We start from the raw sequence: 16437 nt of genomic DNA, 5'->3' as shown, positions 1-16437 counted from the left end.
TGGAATCTATGTATTCTAATAAATTCTGGGATCTTGTAGAACTTTCTAGTAGGGTGATTCCTATGGAAGGCAAGTTAATCTACAAATAGATACCAAAAGATTTCTTAGTGAATAAATCATGATTGTACAAGGGAATGTCATTATTTTTCTAATTCTATATATATATTGATGACATCCTACTCATTTAGAATGATGTGGAAGTTTTGTCATTAATAAAGAGGTAGTTGTTCAATTACTTTTAAATGAAGGATTTTCAGGATGTAAGCTGGATTCCTAGGATCAAGCTTTTGCAAGATCAGGTTAAAAGGAAAATAAGCTTATCTTAATAATCCTACATTGATAAAGTTCTGACCAGGTTTGGTATGCATAACTCAAAGAATGAGTTCTTGCTTTATTGATATGGATGGCTCTATCTAGTAAGTAGTTTTTCAAGACTATCAAAGGAGATTGAGCAAATGAGACTGGAACAATATGTTTCGGCATATGAGAGTCTCATATATGCCATAGTCTATACCAAACAGGACATCCGCTACATAGTAGGGATAGTCAGTAGAGATCAGTCCAATACTGGACTTGACAACTGGTCTACTGTGAAAAATATCATTAAGTACCTAAGGAGAATCAATGATATCATACTCATTTATGGATGTGATGATATGGTCCTAGTCAGGTATGCTAGTTCTGATTTTCAATCAGAAGTAGATACTATGAGGTTCATGACTTAGTGTATGTTCACTTAATGGAAGGGAAATCAGTTGGTAGATTGTCAAGCAGATTTCAACTGTTGACTCAAACCTGCAGGTGGTGTATATTGCAGTCTTAAAGGTGGCAATATAAGCCTATTGGTTTGATCTCACTGATTTAGAGGTTGTGGAGCATACTAGCCTGCCTATCGAGCTATATTGCGACAATAGTGCAGAAGTTGTCCAAACCAATTACCCAAGGTTCCATAGATGAACAAAATACACTGATAGGAAGTATCATGTTCTACATGATATTGTCCGGCAAGAAAATGTACTTGTAGCTAGAACATTGCATTGGAACAGAACTTTGTTGATCCATTATCAAAGGTGTCATTGATCAATAATTTTGATCATCATCTGGATAACATTGGAGTTAGGTGCAATTTGAATTGGCTATGAGGGCAAGTGGGAGCTGTTGGGATTTATATGCCCTGGCATAGCAAATTCCTGTTTGGATTAATTGACATATGTTCCTGACATTTCTGAAATATTTATGTTTTATACAATTGGTGAATTTAATGTATTATATTTCGATTCACTATGAAATTGATAGTGTCCATGTAATTACAAGAAATATTTATATATATGTATGTGATGGCAATCAATGCATGATATATAAATAGTAATTATAAATTGTTCATAGTCGGTAATTATGGATGGACTCATAATTAATTAAGACTTGAACTGGATCCGCGTTAGGTTGAGATATATTGCGAGAGCCGTCGTATGCAATTACTCCCTATCACCGTCATGGTATTTGACTCTTAAGTATGAGAAAAGTATAGACTCTTTTATTAATTAATAATTACTTTGATTTGTTCGGCGGATTCTTCGGGATCCTTAGACCGACACTTCGGGTAGTTATGTAATTAATAGTTAGAGGGTTATATTTTCAATATTTGCATCATTGCTACTTGTATTTATTTTGTATTGATTATGGTTGATCACAAAGTAAATTCGAAGGCCTTCGTATGATTTTAGACAAAATAATTTATTATATATATTTATTTATTAAATTATTATTTTTGTTAAACAAATATTTTATTGTGATCGAGCCAGAAATAATCAAAGGTATCAAAATAAATATATTAATTAAGTAGTCGGATTGATGGCTATATTTATCCGATAACTAATTATGCATAGAGGGGTCAAAGTGCAATATTGACTTAGAGGTTATTTATTATTTAATTGGAGTTCAATTAATTTCTTTTAGTGGAGTAGAAATTAATTTATGAATTAATTTAATTGGGTCCATGGACTGAGCCAATCATTAATTCATTGTAGCCAATAAAATAATAGGCCCAATGGATTCTCACTCATAGCCCAACTTGATATTGGAATCATATTAGATTTGAGACATGTAAATTAGAGATTGAGAAGGATTCGTTGTTTCCTTTTCTTTACCTTTATGTTGCCTATAAATATACATGGTTTATGTATATTTTAAGGGTGTGTTTTATGAGAAGGAAAAAGGAATATATTTTCTCTCTCTAGAAAATTAGGGTTTATGTTCTCATCTAATGGAGGCTCCCACAAGCCTAGTTTTCCAAGGTCATTCATGGAGGCTTATGAGTGATTCCTAAAGGCAAAACAATTACCAAGAAGATGGAGATCCATGGAAAAGGTGTCTAGCAAAAGGGATTTACAATAAGTGAGAACATTCACTTTAGAGGAGAGATCTAAGGTTTACTCAAACCTTGATGTAAGTATTCTATCTTTTAATTGAATGATACATCATGTTTTATTTTTGCATAAAACTTATCTCTATATGATGAATCAAGATCTATGAATTTAAATCCCTCGAAAAGTTTTTAAAACTAGTACGTTTCCCAACAGTTTTTTCTTCATATGCCAATATCTCATCTTCTTCGTCTACACACCTAAAAGATTCTTCAAATGTTGAGGTGCCATCTATAGGAAGTGACACAAATGTAATGAAGCTTCATATTTTCATTAATCAAAAGAGCTGTACATATAGAGTTAAGGAAAAACTAATTCACATCTAGATACAAGGCTAGATACAAGGAAGGATCCTAGTCTTAAGGAACATGTAACCAATTGCTGAATACAAGAAAGTTTGAATTTAAATATAGATTTTAATAACAGAACAAATCTATATGCTAATATGCCCCCTCAAGATAGGCCACGTGTAGAGAGGCCAATCTTGTCTCGTAATTTCTGGAATTGGGAACGGGACAGAGGTTTTGTTAGAAGATCAGCAAGCTGGTCTGCAGATGAAACATGAGCCACGCGAAGGGCACCAGATTGAACTTGATCACGAAGGAAGTGATAATCAACTGCCACATGCTTCATTCGAGAATGGAAGACTGGATTTGAACTTAATTGTGTTGCACCTACTTTGTCGCAGTAGACGACTGGGAGGCGGACCAGATTGATGCAAAGTTCAGAGAGCAAAAAGCAAACCCAACAGAGTTCAGCAGCAACTGAGCGATATTCAGCCTCAGTAGAAGAACGAGCCACAGTTTTCTGCTTCTTAGAGCTCCATGAAATGAGATTGCTACCAAGGTAAACAAGGTAAGCACCAGTTGAAGCGTAGTCATCTTAGTTACCTGCCCAGTCAGCATCGGAAAAGGCATGAATCGAGTCTGAGAAAGCATGAAGGGATAGCGGTGAGTTGCGATAAAGAAGAAGGCCATCATTTAAGGTACCACTGAGGTAACGCAAAATTCTTTTAACCAGAGTCCAATGTTCATATGTTGGTTGATGCATAAACTGAGACATTTTGTTAACTGCAAATGAAATTTCTGGACGAGTGAGTGACAAGTATTGAAGGCTGCCCACTACAGTTCTATATTCGGTGGGATCAGAGAGAGGCAATCCAGATGATAACTTGAGGGAGGACGAGCTGGTTGGTAAAGGAGTAAGAACTAGTTTAGCCTTCTGCATATGTGTTCGAGTAAGTAGATCCTGTATATATCTCCGTTGGGAAAGGAGGATACCTTGCTGATGAGGAACAACTTCAACACCAAGGAAATAGGAGAGAGGACCCAGATCCTTGAAAGAAAATTGTTGTGCTAGACAAGCAACAACTTGGGAGACAAGGTTGTTATTGTTTCCGGTGAGTATAATATCATCAACATAGACCAGCAGGTAGAGCAGTTTGGTGCCGATCTTGAGAACAAACAAGGAGGTGTCAGAATGGGAGTTTTTAAACCCGTAATCAACAAGGAATTGGCGCAACTCATGATACCATGCCCGAGGAGCTTGTTTGAGACCGTAAATAGCTTTGTGGAGTTCACACACATGAGTGGGATTATCAGAGTCAATGAAACCAGGGGGCTAGGCCATGTATACTATTTCTGATAAATGGCCTTGAAGGAAGGCATTGTTGACATCTAATTGGCGCAGGGACCAACCATTGCTTACAGCAAGACTAAGCACAACTCGGACAGTAGTTGGCTTGATGACTGGAGTGAATGTTTCAAGATAATCCACTCCTGGTCATTGATGAAAGCCTTTGGCCACAAGGCAAGCTTTAAACCTGTTAATAGAACCATCAGAATTCCTTTTGATACGAAATATCCATTTACAGCCTACAAGGTTGGTGATACCAGTGGGAAAGACAAGTTCCCATGTGCCATTGCGAACAAGAGCATCATACTCTTCTGACATTGCCTTTCGCCAATTTGGGTCTTTTAGAGCCTGAGTAATGGATGATGGTTCTGGGCTAGGGGAAGGGGTTAAGTGAGTGTGAAGGTTTAGTTTTTGAATTGGTTTTGTGATATGGTTTTTGGCTCGGGTAATCATGGGATGGCGAGGGGGTGGTGTAGTGGCTGGTTGTGAGGCAGGGGAAGGTTGTGGTGAAGAGTCTGCTTGAGGGGATGAGGATGGTGATGTTGAAGAGAGATCTGCAGCAGGAGGCAAGTCTGGAGCTTGTAAATCTGGAGTGTGAGAATGCGGCTGTTCTTGAAGAGGTATGGAGACTGTAAGAACTGGTGGAAGCCATGTTTCTGCGGTGGTGGAGTTGGGACGGGGTAGCTGAGTGTTGAGAGAGGTGTAAGGAAATACGGATTCTACAAACTGAACATGGCGAGAGACATATGTTTTAGAAGTTGATGGTTCAAAACAGAGATAGGCACTTTGGGATAATGAGTAACCAAGAAAGACACAGGGTTTAGATTTGGGTTCTAGTTTGTGAGATGAATAAGGACGAAACCATGGATAACATAAGCACCCAAAATTTTTGAGTTTAGAGTAGTTTGGTGTGGTTTTGAAAATTAATTCAAAGGCACTAGAGAGGTTGAGAGTAGGGGTGGGCATTCTATTAATTAAATAGACAGCAGTAGTGAATACATGATACCAAAAGGTTAAAGGAAGAGAGGCATGGGAGAGTAGGGTGAGTCCAGTTTCGACAATGTGACGATGTCTACGTTCAGAGTAGCCATTGTGTTCAGGTGTATGAGGTGGAGTGGTTAGATGATTAATACCAGCTTTAGAAAGGAAATCTTTGCGGCCTAGATATTCTCCCCCATTGTCGGAGTAGAGAGTGATGATTTTGTGGTTAAAATAATTTTCAACACTGGTTTTATAGCGCTGAAATACTTCTTGAACATCAGATTTTCTTTTGAGGGGATAAAACCAGATGTATTTGGTAAAGTGATCGACAAAAATGACATAGTATTTAAAGCCATTAGAAGACATAACAGGAGAAGTCCAAACATCAGAAAAAATAATTTGAAGAGGATGTGTAGACACAAGGGATGAAACAGAAAATGGTAATTTATGACTTTTATTGCAGAGGCATACATTACATGAGAAATCTTTTGTCAAAGATGAAGATGATTCTAAGTGGTATTTAGATAGAATATGCTGTAAAATGGGAGAAGCTGGATGTCCTAAACGATGATGCCAGTTGGTGGATGTTGTTTTGGTAGTTGAGAAGGCTAAAATCGGTGTAGACACAAGTGTGGTAGCCGGCCATTCATACGCTCCATCCTTAGTACTGCCCTGGAACAGAATTGCCCCCGAGCGAAGATCCTTCACAGAAAAAGAAGAGGGTAAGAATTCAACGGAAGCATTATTAGTGATGCAAAACTGAGAAATGGAAATCAGATTTTTTTTCATAGTTGGTACACAGAGTACATCAGACAATTTGAAAGTTGAGTTAGGGGAAGAAAGATGTGTAGAACCGGTGTGTGTGATGGAGAGACTTGTACCATCTCCAATAACATCATCTGATCCATTGTAAGGCGAGTGAAGAGACAAATTGTTTAAATCTGCGGTGACGTGATGAGATGCGCCACTGTCAAGTAACCATGTCGGGTTGGTGGCTATGGTGTTGGCTGCAAAGTGAACTCTAGGCTGCCAAGGAGCTGTAGGATTGTTGGATGATGTAGGCGCACTAGTAGAGGACTGAATCGGTATCACCTGAAAGGAGGGACATCTCTTGGCTGTGTGTAGGGATGGAGGGCGATTATTTTGATATTGGGAACGTGTGTTTGAGAACAGAGGGGGATGACCATTTGTGTCAGCTGAAGGACACCAATTTGAGTTACCAGCAGGTGAGGAATGAGAGGGACGCCAATTGTTGTTGGTTTTGGGTGGACACCATGTTTGATTGGTCTTTTGTGTGGGATTAGCTGTAATGGGCAGAGAAGTTGTTGGACTGTTGGTTGCTGATGTGGAGGCTTCAAAGGAGAGAAGCTTTTCGTTAAGCTCATCAAAGGAAATGGATGTGTCACGAGCTTGGACTGCACGGACAAGTTCTTTGGAGTCGTCTCCTAGGCCATCCAGTATTTTGTCTGTGAGATCTTCGAGATCCAATGGGGCACCTAGTATAGCCAGTTCATCAACACGGGCTTTAACAGAGTGTAGATACTCAGTTATGGTCAGAGTGCCTTTGGTTGGGTTTTTGAGTTGGTTTTTGACCTGTTTAATACGGCCATGAGAGGGTTTTGCATACGTGTTTGCAAGTATGGTCCAGGCTTCATTAGTAGTTCCTGCACGGGCAATAAAGGGAATGATGGTAGGGGAGAGAGAGCCAATCAAGGCATTGAGCAGTAGCTGATCTTGGCGAATCCAGAGTTTATGAGAAGGATTCACTATTGTGATGTTGTTGTTAGTAATGGTGGTTGGAAGACAGGGGGTAGATCCATTGATATACCCAATGAGGTCATATCCAATGAAGAGAGTTTCAAATTGAAGTTTCCAGGAGATGTAGTTTGTGGATGTGAGTTTGAGAGGTGCTTGAGCTGAGATATTTATTGTGATAAAAGGGACCTCTTAGTTTTGAGAGCTGGAGGGAGAAGCAGTATCTGAGGAGTTGGTTTGGGTGGTCATGTTGTGGTTGGATGAGAAGGGAAGAAAAATGGAAGGAGATAAAAATAAATAAATAAATAAATAAAAATAAAAATAAAATAAAAATTAATGGAGGAGAATATTGAGATGCTCTGATACCATATAGGAAGTGACACAAATGTAATGAAGCTTCATATTTTCATTAATCAAAAGAGCTGTACATATAGAGTTAAGGAAAAACTAATTCACATCTAGATACAAGGCTAGATACAAGGAAGGATCCTAGTCTTAAGGAATATGTAACCAATTGCTGAATACAAGAAAATTTGAATTTAAATATAGATTTTAATAACAGAACAAATCTATATGCTGATACCATCAACATAATTCCCAAGATCATCCTCAAAAAAAGAGTTGTTTTCCGTCAATATTTTGGCTGTTTACATTTCTTGAGAACTTGGCGGACTTGCATCCTTGAACCTTCGCAATGTGTAAGACCAATATTCAAACTCTTGGGCATCGTTCACCTCTGTTGTCCAAGTGTTTTTTTACTTATACTGATGTGGCAGCACCCAATTTTTGCACTTTTGAACTGTTTATGCTGCTAAAGTCTTTCTCTAGTAGGTTCAGTCCAATTTTCACTTTTGAAGTGCTTATACAGCTGAATTCTTTCTCTAGTTGTCTATTTCTGTCCAATATTCGCATTGATCTGCATCCATTTGTCTCTTATGCTCCGTCTGGTTGCAGGGATGGAAAAATGGATGGAAGGGGAGGGGGAGGGATGGATGAGTAATCCCTAGGAAAGGGAAAGTGTCTCCTTCATTTTTTGTTTGGTTGAATGGAAGAGATGACAGAAAGGATTGATAGAAGGGTAGTTTTTTTTTGTTTAGTTGGACGGAAGGAAATGATAGTTTTTATACACTTTTTACTAATATACCCTTACTATATAAAGTTATAAAATTAATTAATTTAAAATTATTTAATAATATTGAGTTCTAGTAACAAGTTGTCTAAATTGAATGTTTTATACGTACCATGATAGTTTTTTTTTTTTTTTTTTTAAATGAATACTTCAAAATTCAGATGTTGTACTATTAATGGGTTATCTGATTGGCAAATTCAACATTTCATACTTCTCACAATATACTTCAAAATTCAGATGGTGTTAAATAGGTTTTTCTAATTAGCAAGTTCAACAATTCATACTTCTCACAATATTCAATCACTGGAAAATGCCCAGTGCGCAATTACTGATTTATAAGACAGAGTAAAACATTTCATAAGATATGTTTGAACCTTTTGCTATCATTAGAAAAATCACTCCTATACTTTACATTCACTAATATTTTCATGCCACAAAAATGAAAGTGAACAATGTAAGAACATCTTGAATAAAATTTAATGAGTCCTAAAAGAGCGACCAGTTTATTTTATTTATGTAAATGAAGAAACCAAATCTTCAACCAAAACAAACAAATAAAGTATATAACAATAATTGAAATGTAGTGCATGAAAAAAAAAAAAAAAAAAAAAAATGCATGAACAAAAAATTACTGACTCTTCAAGAGTCATTTCCTCTGTCCATCACCATATTAAGCAATTCAAGACGCCTCCCAGTTGGAACAGCAAAAAATGCGCTTTTGTGCTGAGGGTATTTGATAAGGAATATAAATACATTCAACTGTTTATTATCAAGAACTCCAATTCTCATTAGTTCAGCAAATAATTCTTCATCTGGATGATAATTAGCTTGTGTTTTCTCAACTATTGCAACTCTCTTTGCTGCAATTTCGAATCCCTTCTCAGCAACAAGATTTCCTTTTTCAATTGCCTTGATTACTTTGTTAATTCCAGATCCAATAACTTCAATCTCTCTCTCAAACACATCAGCCATTATATCCTTTCTTTTTGAACCCTTTGAAGAACCACCCCCCCCCCCCCCCCCCCCCCGCCCCCCAATTGTGAATTTGACTCATGGTTGTTGTTTTGAGTACTACTTGAGGTACCATTCTCTGTTCCCCATTTGCGAACTTTTTCCTTTGCACTTATAGCACCTTGACCAGTAGCTCTTATCTTTTGTAAAAAGTTCAAACAACTTACCATAATGGTTGATTTTGGTGTGCCTCCATTTTGAAGCTAATGGTTTTGCCTAAAAGTAAGAAACATATATCATGCATTATTCAAATATATATATACATGATTAAATAAACTAAAAGCAAAATAATTAAAATAAATAATAAAATGATTGCATACCTCTATGAGGGCCTTCCATACTTCTGGTTTAGCTTCAAAGAGTTTTGTTTTTGGACTCCATGATATCCCACTTAAATTTTGAACAAGTCATAACATGTGTTAAAATTATTTTTCATTGTTTTCATACGATTTTTCACGCAACATTTGAATATGCAGTAGATGTGAAAGTTCCATCAACTCTGTTCCCATTTTCTTGTTGCTCCAATAATGCATGAAGTAATATATCATCCATTTCTTCAGTCCACTTTAATGAATCTTTCTTAATATCATTCATATTCACATTGTTATTTGATTTCTTTATTTCTACGACCTGTAATTTTTTTTATATCATATAAAAATAAATTCTCTACAGCACATATTTAAAAAATAAAAAATAAAAAATAAAAAGAAGTAAAAATATAAACCCACAAATGACAAATTTTAATGTGAAATAGGCATCTAACATAACAATATATAGTAATTAGAAATAAAATGTCATCATGATTCAATAAATTAAAGACATGAAAATGTTGTAACAAATATAAAGAAAAAATAGAAACATCATAGTTCGTAGTCCTCCCACATGTTAGTTGCTATGGCATTCCTTATAATTGATCCTTGCTTAGCTTCGTCATCATTAATGAGTGTGTATCTCTCCCCATCATTATGTACATCCATGTTCATGAGGTCTCATTCAACTTCTTTAATCAATCTTTCATCAGGATCTACACCCATTAGATAATTATGTAGGATACAATATGCTAAAACAATCTCTGTAACTGTATCAACTGGGTAATGAGCCTCTGCACCCATTGAAATAATTGGAAATCGTTTTTTAAGCACTCCAAATACTCTTTCAATTACATTGCGCAAGGAAGAATGTCGAAGATTAAATAATTCTTGAGCATTTTCTGGTGCACGTGATGAGTATTCTTTCAAATGATACCGAACACCTCTATATGGAGTTATTAGTCCACTCGTTAACATATAACCTCCATCCACTAAATAATATTTACCTTGAAGAAATAAAAACATTATAAGTTACTATTTTTAACTTATGTCATCATAAATCATAAATTTGATACAAATGACTATAAGTTACCTTCAGGGATTATTAGTTTTTCTTCTCGTTCTGAAAGGGAATTTTTTATGACCCTTGAATCAGATGTCGTTCCTTCCCACCCAGGCAAAACATATGTAAATTTCATGTCAAACGAGCATGCTGCTAGGACATTTTGTGTTGGATAGTCTTTTCTTCCCCGATATCTTAGTGCATTTTTTTTAGATACTTTCACACGAATATGAGTCTCATCTATGGCTCCTACACGAATAAAAGCATTTTTTTAAAAAAGCTATTATTATTATTCTATATGTCATAAATATTTGAAAGATAATATTAATCATATAAATTAAATTTTTTACCTTGAAATAGGGATAAAATCTGTTACTATGGCGTATTTCTGGAGGGACTTCGGAACCTCTTGGTGGTTGTAGGTATAAATCTTCTAAACTGATTATTGCTTTTAGTACATCATGAAAATGACGACTAATGGTCTCGCCGGATCGAATAAAGAAGAATTGAATGGCACGATTCTTCACATTATGCAACAAGATATAACGAAACTTTGCTACTTTCTCCTCAACCAAAACACTTCTATTGTCCTTGAGACGACCAGTGAAACGAAGTATGTTACACAATTTAGCAAATGCATATGGTCCCATACGTAATATATCTCGACAATTCTCATTAGAAGCAAGTTTTTTCATTAGTTGTTCACGCATACTAAGTTTTTCCCCATCAATATCATTTATTGCCCTATTCACATGGTGTGAATGGAATGTCATTCCCATCATGTAAAGGATACGAACAACATAACAAATAAGTTGAACCACCTGTATCTTTCGTCTTCATTCCCAGCTATTTAAATATTCTACAACATTATTACCAAAAGTTTCTTCTTCACAGTCTTGTAGTTCATGTGTCTCATTCTTATCCCCACTCTTATATAAATCTCCTTCTATTTCCATCTAGCAAATGTATGTAATCAATAGATAATTAGTAAGACAAATGAATTAAAATTTAAAATAATTAGTCAATAATGAGTCGCCTAATTTTTTTTAGTCAATTATCATTGATATATGTATATAACTATATATTAACACTAAACCATATATTGACAAAATGATAAAAGTGCAGCATGAGAGAAATTTTATCATTAATAAACAAATAAAACCATTAACTAGTCATGAGAAAAATTTTAAAATTAGTTAATCATCATAGAAGATAAAATATAAACAACAGAGATGATTAAACAAAGCAACAAATATAAATGTATGTATGTAGTGAAATAAAAGTATTAAGTGTGTATATATATCACATATAGTTGCAAATACATTTCCTCTGGCTTGTGAGATTAAATTTATAATAATGGCATGTCCATCAGGTATATATATATATTGTATGGTAGGAAATTAAAACAAACAAAATGTCTGTAACACAATATCAGTGTACTAATCGATTAATGTACATATTCTTGGCCTTAATACAAATGAATAAACATGGTAGGAAATTAATACAAATGAATAAACTTTAGCATAAGAGTATCAAATGAATTGGGTGCGGGGCGACCTCAAGCAGCTCGATTGGCAGTGGGTGTTGCAATATTAATGGTTGCTATAGAAAGCATTTTGGTTGCTGGTATAATGAAATTGGGGCGTAAAATATGGGGGTATTGTTATAGTAAGGAAGAGAAGGTAGCTTTAACTAAAAAAAAAAACAAAAAAACAAAAAAAGGAAGAGAAGGTAGAACAGACCAAAATGATCAAGATGAATATCAGAAAACGTGTGTAGAGAAAAAATTTAGTAAAAAATGATTTATTTATGGAGATATTTATTTTAATAAAGTTTCTATATTGATGAAACTCTACTAAGTAATTAATAATTGACAATACCCTATCTGCAAAAGAAATAACTGTATGAAGTTTCTATATTGATGAAACTCTACTGGGTAATTAATAAATCTTGTGCTTGGGGTTGGTTGTTACAGAAAAAAAAAATATATATATATATATATATATACACACACACACAAAATTAAAAGTGTAGAAAACAGAAAAGGTACCTGAGTTGTGCTTTTCAAGAATCTATGTTCAACAAAGTTTATCAGCTTCAATGAAGTTTGCCGGCAAAATAATCAGTATAGTTGTATAACGCAGTAGGGTTTTAACAATTTTTAGGAAGGACAAAAATGAAAATTACAACCAAAATTGGTAGTTATCCTTTTTTCTCTCCACTCTTCCCCCCAAATTTGGGCAGATAGGAAAATGTATAGCAAGGATGGATAAAGCATCCCTCCTTGCTTCCTCCATCTCTTCTCTCCTCCAACCAAACATAAAAACATTGATCCATCCCTCCCCAATCCATCCCTCCAACCAAACATAACATTAGTGTCCAGATTAAGAGGAGACACAAAACCTCAAAACTAGTAAATTTAGATACAAGACTTAATTTAGAGAAAAATAAAAGATTTAAAATAAAATTTTAAAACAAATAAATAAAAAAGAAAAAGCTATACTAACAATATTCTAATAAACAAAATTTTCAAGACTTTTTTACTAACACCTTGTAATAATACCCTTCAATGTAAATTACAGACCTCCCATGAAATTTGGACAAATATCACACAAATAAAACTTTCCATATTTATTGTTTGGGTCGCGCGCGAATAACTCCCTATGGTATTCAAATTGTGCGTATAACCCCCTTCCGTTTGTTAACCACCCCTCTTTTAATAAATAAATAATAAAAAAAGAATGTTGTGAATTAGCCCCTTTTGTCTGTTCTTCGATCCCAGAACTGCGAATAGACTTAAATACTCTTTTCCTATATGATTTTAAAAAATAATTAAACTAACATGAACTGTGAAAATACAAAAGAGGCCAAGTCAATACGGCGTTGTCCATAATTAGGGCATCTTAAGCTGGCTCAATGTCCTTTATCTTCTCACTTTACGCATAGAACACTCTCTGTAAAACACAATGTCTCTCTCTACAACATAATGAGATCTAGGTTGTGTGCAAGTGACCATTTTTAGGTTCTTCACAGCTCCCCACAGCCATTCAGTCATCGTCGCCCACTGCTCTCCACAACCCGCCGTCCATCACAGCAGCTGCCATCACGTCGCGAACCGCACGCCCATCGCCGGATTTGTCTCATCGACCACCATTCCTCTCACGACCGAGCCCTCCACCAGCTGAGCTCCCCGCCGTCCATCACAGCCGAGTCAGACCATCATGGGCCGAGCTCTGCCGCGAACCGTCCATCTCCGCCGCCTCGCGCTCACAAACAGCCTGTCTCCACCTCGCCGTCACAGCCAGCCCCCCTTTCTTTCTCACGCATCTGTTTCTGTTTCAAATCGTCCAGTTCTCCTTCCATTAGAGCAAACAAATACTTCAACTTTAATATCATATCCATTTCCCAGTGAATAATAAGCACAACACAATGGTGTTTCCCCATTGTTTTTTAAACCCAAGCTAATAAGAGCAACTTCATACTCGGATTCAATAGCCATTAACACTAATTGTCAAAATTCGGAGCAAATGCTTACAAATAGATGAACATAAAAAAATAATCATAATATTATATATATAAATCTATACTATTACTAAATGTGCAAAGAGTTTCACTATTTCAGTATTTATTTATATAAAACTCTAAAAAGAAAATTTATGAATAATTATCATAATATAATCGGCTTGACCCATTTATAATTATGCCATTATCAAGAGAGGATACATGTCATCATCCTATTAATTCAAGAAGTTTATAAATAGAGATATGGAAAAAGGAATGAGGACGAGGACGAAGTACAGAAATTAAGAATTCTAAAAATCCAAAATTCGAGAGTAAAATACAGAAGCTCGAAAGAGTTTTAGTATTTCAATATTTATTTATTTATATAAAAAATATATTTATTAATTAATATAAAAATAATTTTTATCTACATTTTTAGGTCTATCAGTATTTACTTATTGATATGAAAAAAGTTTTTATTAAAAAAAAAAAAAAAAAAAAAAAAAAACCTAATAAAATAATTATTAATTGACATAAAAAGAATAGTAATTTTTTACTAATTGATATGAAAAGAGTTTTTATTAAAAATAAAAATAAAAAAAATTTACAAAAATCTAAAATTTAACAAATAAAATATTTATTAATAGATATAGAAAGAATAGTTATTTTTTATGGAGTTTTTTTTAAAAAAAAAAAAAAACTTCTATAAAATTCCAAAATCTATCTAACTTCTATAAAATTCCAAAATCTATCCAATAAAAAAATAAAACAAACCTATTTATCTATTTATTATTATAAATTTTTTAATTAAAAAAAATCTAATTAGACAATAATTATTAATATAAAAAATATTTTATTATAAGGTTCATAATAAAATGAAATCTAATAAAATAATATCCATAAAACTGTATCAAAAAATTTTATTTTCAATAAAACAAGACAAAAATATATTTAAAGAATTCCTATAAAACACTAACACAAATTACTTATTTGTCTATTTATTATGAATTTTTTTAATAAAAAGAAATCTAATTAGACAAGTATTATTAATATAAAAAAATTATTAATTAATTAATATAAAAAAAGGTTTTAAAAGAGCTTCTATTAAACTCTAACACAAATTACCTATTTATTTATTATAAATTTTTTAATAAAAGAAAATCTAATTAGAGAATAACTATTAATATAAAAATATTTTTTAATTGATAAAAAAAATGAAATAATTTTTCTAAAACTATACCACAAATTACCTTTTATTATGAGATTTTTTAATAAAAAGTAATCTAATTAGACAAAAATTATAAATATATAAAAATATTTATTAATTCATATAAAAAGAGTTTTTAAATTTTTTTTTATAAAACTCTAACACATATTACCTATTTATATATTTATTATGAGTTTCTTTAATAAAGGAAAATATAATTAAACTAGAATATATTTAAAGAAAATAAAAAATTTCTATAAAATTTCTAAGTGTACTCTACTTCAAAGTTCAATAAAGAAGAAAGTAAAAATATTACAAGGGAGAGAGAGAAAGAAAACTGAAAGATACATTGAGAGAAAACATTGTCCTGTATTTATACATAAAATTTGGACTTGAAATTAAAATTTCAAGTCCGCATAGGGGATAGTTGGCGTGCTGGAAAATACAATCGATCGCCCACCACTATGTTCTGTCTCCTTGTTGGATAGTAATGATATACTTCTGACAGTGGTAGGGAACGGTGGAATCAAAGACTTTTAAAGTTCCTCGTCTTCCTTCTTGTAGAATCAAAGAATCTGGAGAAAGTGCTTTTGCATCTTCTGTCGGCATGATAAAAAAGAATCTATACTGTTTTGGAGGTTTCATCTTTTCTACCAAATGAATTGTTAGAGAATCCCAATAATCTTCAGTTGAGGGATCCTCTTGGATAAGATTCTGATCTGGATCTTGAGCTTCACCAGCTAGACAAGAAAACTGATTACCTTCTTGATTGGATACTGACACCATGGATATATCATCCCGAACTTTGGAAGTGGAAGAACCAAATGTGTTAACAAATTTGTCCTTCACGAAATCCATACATTGTACCCTTAAATTTGTTTCACTGATTAATATTTGTTATTTTTTTATCATATCTTTAACTAATTCAAAAGGATTAAAGATGGCAGTTGCATTTAGGAACCGAGTAAATGTCAGTTTAGGAATGGCATCATGATATGCCACAGTCTTTTGTTTGATTAGGGTCAAGAGTGCTTCAATTGGTTCCTGCCCACCATCGATAAAAGAAAATCCTTTGTATGACTAGTAACTTTTTAGAATTGCAACTACATTGAAAATCTCATTTCCAAATCTAAGGAATTCCAAATTCTGGGAAGAATAATAGGGTGGATTTCCTTACAGGAATATTATCCTGGCCTCTGAGCTGAGGATGAAATTGTTGCCACAGGAGAAATAAGTGCCCCACTGCATCTAGTAAAATATCCAAATCTAGTTCAAATATGGCCCACCAAGATATAACCCAATTCGAAAAATCAATCTTAATTGATTGAGGGCATATCTTGAAGAACCAAGAATGTTTGTATTTAGGATTCTGATAAAAGACCGAATATGTCCAGGCTAAGATATAATCCCAGTAATTGTAACTG

At 34.0% G+C, this 16437-nt stretch overlaps 1 protein-coding gene across 1 annotated transcript; it reads right to left on the bottom strand.

Annotated features, from left to right (window-relative positions):
- Positions 1–9923: 9923 nt before the first annotated feature.
- On the bottom strand, positions 9924–11084 carry LOC132277813 (uncharacterized). The gene is made up of 3 exons (XM_059779656.1): positions 10682–11084; positions 10336–10554; positions 9924–10249 (listed from the first exon to the last, which is right to left on the bottom strand). Exons 1-3 carry the CDS (start codon positions 11082–11084, stop codon positions 9924–9926), a joined length of 948 nt encoding a protein of 315 aa, XP_059635639.1.
- Positions 11085–16437: the final 5353 nt, after the last annotated feature.

This window comes from Cornus florida, unplaced genomic scaffold (genome assembly GCF_030987335.1).
Source record: "Cornus florida cultivar Cherokee Brave unplaced genomic scaffold, ASM3098733v1 CherokeeBrave_3.0.0_Hap2_Chr10, whole genome shotgun sequence".
Lineage (NCBI taxonomy): Eukaryota > Viridiplantae > Streptophyta > Magnoliopsida > Cornales > Cornaceae > Cornus > Cornus florida.
Note: the sequence above shows the minus strand (reverse complement) of the source record. Positions and strands in the feature narration are given on the sequence as shown.